At 50.5% G+C, this 6,000-nt stretch overlaps 1 protein-coding gene across 1 annotated transcript in view; it reads left to right on the top strand.

Annotated features, from left to right (window-relative positions):
* The first annotated feature begins 4,988 nt into the window (after positions 1-4,988).
* The window catches only part of LOC138301485 (E3 ubiquitin-protein ligase TRIM39-like), a 188,974-nt gene continuing 187,962 nt past the window's right edge, over positions 4,989-6,000 (top strand). The window contains exon 1 of the mRNA XM_069241997.1: positions 4,989-5,396. Within this exon, the coding sequence (XP_069098098.1) occupies positions 4,989-5,396 (408 nt within the window). The remainder of the gene's footprint in view (positions 5,397-6,000) is intronic.

Raw genomic sequence — 6,000 nt, 5'->3', positions numbered from 1 at the left:
TGACGGTCTTTCTATGTTCGAGGGGGATCCATTTGAAGGTCTTGCGTAGGAGGCGCAGGATGTGGAAGCAGGTGGAGGTGACTGAGTTGATTTGATGGTTCATGCTGAGGTCGGGGTCTAAGCTGATTCCGAGGTTGTGGGCTTGGCTGGCGGGGGTGGGCGAGTTTCGGAGGGTAGGTGGCCACCAGCAGTCGCTCCATGCTTTGGGTTAAGGGCCCATGATGAGTACTTCTGTCTTGTTTGTGATGAGTTGAAGGCAGCTGTCTCTCATCCAGTTGGCGACTGCTTTCATGCCTTCGTGGAAGTTGTGTCTGGCCTTGTTGGGTTTGTTGGAGAGAGAGAGGATGAGTTCGGTGTCATCGGCGTAGGATATGATGTTTATTCTGTAGCTTCTGACGAGGGTGGCTAGTGGGGCCATGTAGACGTTGAACAGCGTGGGGCTGAGGGAGGATCCCTGGTGCACTCCGCAGGTGGTGGGTGTGAGATCTGTGAGGAAGGGGACGAGTCTCACTCATTGCGTTCTGCCAGAGAGGAAGGATTGGATCCAGTCGAGGGCCTTGTCTCTGATGCCAGCTTTGAGTCTTCTTATCAGGGTGTGATGGTAGACTAGCCTGTCACAGAGGTCTTGAGATGGAGGGATGCTTGCCGTTTCTGACTGGGGTTTAGCAAACTCTTTGACCACGTTGAAGAGCTCTTTGGTGTTATGAGCGGTGGTGCTGATACATTGCTGCAGGGCTGCTTTCTTGGTGTCTCTGAAGAGAAGGTGGTGGGATTTGGAGGCAGCTTTGAGGGCCTCAACTTCTTCTGGGTTCCTCCATCTTTTCTCTAGCCATCTCCCCCATGAGTCCTGGAGTGCGGGGGAGAACCAGCTGGCCTTTTTAAGGTAGTGTTTTGCTGAGGTCTTAGGGAGAGGTGCTAGGGTGTTGGCGAATATAGAGATCCATTGGTGGAAGTTCTGTGCTGAGATGTTGGCATCTGCAGTGGGGGAGTAGGGGGACTTGCTAAGGGTTTTGGAGAGCTGTTCCTCAGTTATCCGGTTCCATTTTCTGCTTTGGGCTTGGAGTGTGTGGAGGTGGATGGTTGGTGAGGTGATGGTGAAATTAATGCAATGGTGGTCAGTCCAGTGAAGTGTGGAGATATTGTTGATGGTGATGTTGTTGCTGGTGGAGAAGATGGCACCGAGCATGTGTCCAGTGATGTGTGTTGGTGAGGTGACCAGTTGCTTTAGTCCTTTTGTGGCAAGGTTGTCTAGCAGGGAGGTGGTGTTGGTGTTGCCATTGTCAATGTGGTAGTTGAGGTCGCCGAGGAAGAAGTCGTTTAAGGAGGCAAAGCATTTGGAGAGATAATGTCGACAATGGAGTCGCTGAAGGCTGAATAAAGGCCAGGTGGCCTGTAGATGAGGGTGCCGCGGAAGGTTGACTTGGGTGTGGCGTGTATCTGGAAGTGGAGGTGCTCCATAAGAGGGAAGTGTTCTTCTGCGTTAGTTGTCAAGCGGAAGGTGGATTTGTGTATGATACCACTGCCTGGGCGAGAAGACCAGTCTTTGCGCAGCAGTTTGTAGACGCTGGGGATGGCGATGTCTGGTGCAGATGCTGGGTTTGTACAAGTTTCAGTGAAGAAAGCGATGTCCAGGCGGGTGGAGTCCAGTAGGTCCCAAAGTTCTGTGGCGTGTTTGTGGAGGGAGCGAATGTTTAAGAGGATGCAGCTGAGACACTCTGGGTTGGTGTTCGATGGCTCAGCGGCAGGAGGGCCCGGTGATTGCTGTAGGGTGGGGGTGTGGTGGCAGTGGTGGCAGGAGAATGGTTCATGGATGTCTCTGGGTGATGTGTGATGGCAGGTGGCAGATAGTCCTGTGTTCAGTGCGTGGAAAGTCTCTGTGTTCTACCGATGGAAGGTCGAATGATCAGGGTTAATAGCACTGGCCGCTGTCCAGGTGCGGGCAGGCACAGACGGGCTTGCCTTTGGCGCACCTTTGGTGTGGCCACGCAGCAGCTGCCATTAAGAAGGGGAGGGAGGCAGGGGGTCCAGTCAGCCGGGAGGACGGGAAAGTGTTTCACAGGGAGGCAGGAGGGTGGGGTCTCAGGGGCAGCAGTGGCACGGGAAATGCAGGGAGAGAGAAAGGCTGAAGGAGAAAGAAAGAGACAAGAAAGAAAGATTAGAAAAAATAAAGATGATTGCAAAAAGTGAAAGAGACAAAAAGATACTTACATGCAGATGGCCACTAGGCCACCAGGGATGAGGCGCAGGTTGCAGGTGGAGGTGTGCCTCGGACTGAGAGTCAGACAGGCTCGATACACGGCAGAGGTAGCAGCAGCAGCAACAGGTGGAGCAGCACAGAGGAGGGCGAACAGACGCTGACTAGGAGGTCAGAAGAGTCTCCGTCTCAGTGTGCAGCAGCCGACATTAAGAAGGGGAAGATGGCGGGGTCTGGTCAGCTGCGAGGTGGGAGGGCAGGAAACTGCTTCACAGGGAAGGAGGGGGGCAGGGTCGCAGGGGCAGTAGCGGCACGGGAAACACCGGGAGAGTGAAAGGCTGAAAGAGAGAGAAAGAGATAAGAAAGAAAGAAAAGAAAAAATAAAGATGACAGAAAAATAGCAAAAATGTAAGGAGACAACAAGATACTTACATGCAGTGGTCATAGGAGGGGAGTAGTCACCCTAAAGGTGAGTAGCCCATTGGCTATCACCTGGCACTGCCTGTAACGCCCCTAAATTCAGCATTTAGGTGGCACCCCAGATCCCTACAGTAGAATCAGATTTCTGTCATCCTAAGAAGAGCCGCACATCATGGAGTTGCACTAGCAGAAAACACTGAAGACAACAACTGCCTTGGCCCCAGCCCTACCGGCCTTTCTGCAGCCTTAGAAGATTCTGCACCAAAAGACGACTTGTCCTGCAGCCCAGTGACCTACAAAGCCTTGGGAAGACCGCCTGTCTTTGATAAAGACTAAGAACTCCCATGGACAGCGGATCTGTTCAAAAGGAACCAAACAAGAAGTCTGCCAGAGGAACTGCGAAACTGCCTCTGGAACCACATTTGCACACGATGCCCACGGCCCCAGTCCAAGTGGCCCACCAATCCTGTGAAGGTTCCCCAGAGTTTCTGGACAAGAGTCCATCATGGGCTGACCCCCTGCCGGACTCCACTGCGCCACCTGCAGCCTTAGTTCGAGGACTCCCACGGATAGCGTTCTGCCCAGTAAGCTGTCTGACACCAAAAGACTCCACTGCACCTAGAGCCCCTGGGCCTTCAGAAGCTGGACTGTTTGTATCCCTATGACCCTTGGCATCTCTACTTACCTGGCCGCTGTTGGGTCGTCCTTGCCTGGCCCCCTGGCCAGAGCCTGCAGCCTGTGCCTGACACCGATCTCCTCCATTGGATAACACTGGGTGACTGACGCTGTGTTGGCACTCTGCACCCTGTCACCCCTGTGCTGCTTAGGGTGTAAGTTTGGTGCTGTCTTGTGGCACCTTTGTACTTACCTCAACTTCAGGAGATCGCACCCTGACCTCGCTTTACTCACCTGTGAGCAAACTTTCATTGGTTACCCTGGTCTCCATTAGTTAACATTGGGTGCCCGACACAATGTTGGCACTCTGCACCCGGCTCCCCCCAGCGCTTACCTCAACCCCAGCAGACCAATCTCTGACACTGCTTTTACTTACTTGTGAGCAGTGCATCTTCATTCACTCCCAGTCTCTATTGAATAACATTGGACACCCGACTCCGAATCTGGCCTCTGCATCCGGCCACCCCATGCCACTGTGGGTGCACTCTTGGTACTTATTTGAACCTCGCCTGGTGTTGACCTAAAACTCTGAAGACTGGATTTGTAAGTTGTGTACTTACATGCAAAACTTCATGTTTGTTTTCCTCCCACAAGTTAACATTGAAGACTCTGAAAATTGCAGTTGATTTTTGAAACTGAAAAGTATTTTTAATTTAAAAACTGCTTACCTTCTAACAAAGTTCTTTGGGTTCAAAGCATATATAAAAGCAACTGTTATTTTTCTAAATTGGTCTCAGATTTATTCTTTGAGTATGTGTCTCATTTATTGCTTCGGTGAGTACAACAAATGCTTAACATGACTCCTTAGTAAGCCTTACTGCTCTCCCACACTACCACAAATGGAGCAGTAAAACTATTTCTGCAAGCCTTTGGGGATCCACTGGACTCTCTGCACGGGGTACTTCACTTTAGAGCACTGTATAGGGAGCCAGCTTCCTAGACTCTCCTTTTTGTTCATAAGTCCCTTCCATTTTGTAGTAGGTATTTCTAATTTTCCATACACCCTCCCCCCACACACACATTTACTACTAAAATATAGGCTTACGAGAAAAAGACAGAAAAAATAGGAAAGGCGGAGGTCTCCATCCGTAGATTACTAAATAACATTTTGTAATGTGAGTAGTACTATTGTAGTAAGGCTCACATACTACAAATGGCAGTTTGGCCAGCCTAATGTAATACAAATTATTAAATACAAATGAAATCGATACACATTACATAGGACATCCCTCTTTTTTCATTGGGCTGTTCAAATGCCATTCAGATCTTGCTTCTGCCACTAGCAGCATTCAGCATAGTTCAGTGTGACTGCAGCTTTTAGCTGTAAAGTGCTTTGAGTGACAGCACTTAACCGGATCACATGTGCAGATCACCGAGAAAATAGTGGACTTCAGTGCCAACCTAGCGGGCTAAGCACTACGCTGGTTTATAGTCGTGCTTATTTCCTTTGAAGGCATATGCCCGCCACCCCTACACGCAGACCTACTACTGTTACATGAGAAGGAAGCTGTCTGTAGTCCAGACATAAGAAGTAGGGCTGGGTCCTGTTTTGCTGCATTTCAGCCACACTGCTTGTTGTACTTCGACCTCTAGCTGATGGGATGGGTACTCTCAAATAAAGGGAGTATAAGGAAGGAGACGATGCGGAATGCTTTCACTTCACATCTCGCAGAGCCCAAAGCAGTTTCTTTCCTGCATCATGGCGGCGGCAGACCAGTCACAGAATCTGGAGGACGAAGTCACTTGTTCGATTTGTTTGGAGTATTTTGAGAATCCGGTGATCATAGCCTGTGGGCACAACTTCTGCCAGTTCTGCATCTCACAATGCTGGCAGGAGGTAAACATAAACTTCGCCTGTCCCCAGTGCAGGGCCACATCTCAAGAGAGAAGCTTCAGGCCTAACAGGCAGCTGGGAAACCTGGTGGAAATGCTAAAACTTCACCTCCCTTCCCTGAAGTCACAGGAGCACGTCTGCGAGAAACACCAGCAGCGGCTGCAGCTCTTCTGTGAGGATGACCAGGAGCCCATCTGTGTGGTGTGTGACCGGTCCAGGGACCACCGGTCTCACACCGTCGTCCCTGTAGAGGAGGCTGCCCAGGAGTACAAGGTATGTGTGAGATATTGCTGGGATCGCCGCTCTTATCCCGTAAACTGTGTACGACTTGACTGTCTGTGCCCAAGAGTACAAGGTGTGTGAGGGACACTACTGGGATCGCAGCTTCTTTACCGAAAACTCAGCCCTGCTTTACTGTTTATACCCAAGAGTACAAGGTACGTGTGAGGCAGTGCTGGGCCGCAGTACTTTTGCTGTAAACTCTGTATTGCATGACCAGGACTGACTGCTCCAAGGTACTAGTCAAGTGTATTAGTGAGATAGAGCTGGGATCGCAGTTCGTGTAGTATAAACTTTGTAGTGCTTGACTGTCGGTGCCCAAGAGTACAAGGTACGTGTGAGGCAGTGCTGGGCCGCAGTACTTTTGCTGTAAACTCTGTACTGCATGACCATGACTGACTGCTCCAAGGTACAATGTATTAGTGAGATAGAGCTGGGATCGCAGTTCGTGTAGTATAAACTCTGTACTGCTTGACTGTCGGTGCCCAAGAGTACAAGGTACGCGTGAGGCGCTGCTGGGATCGCAGCTCTTATGCTGTAAACTCTGTACGACTTGACTGTCTCTGCTAGGAGTACAAGGTATGTGTGAGGCACTGCT

Source organism: Pleurodeles waltl, chromosome 6 (genome assembly GCF_031143425.1).
Source record: "Pleurodeles waltl isolate 20211129_DDA chromosome 6, aPleWal1.hap1.20221129, whole genome shotgun sequence".
Lineage (NCBI taxonomy): Eukaryota > Metazoa > Chordata > Amphibia > Caudata > Salamandridae > Pleurodeles > Pleurodeles waltl.
This window is presented reverse-complemented; position numbering and strand designations above follow the sequence as displayed.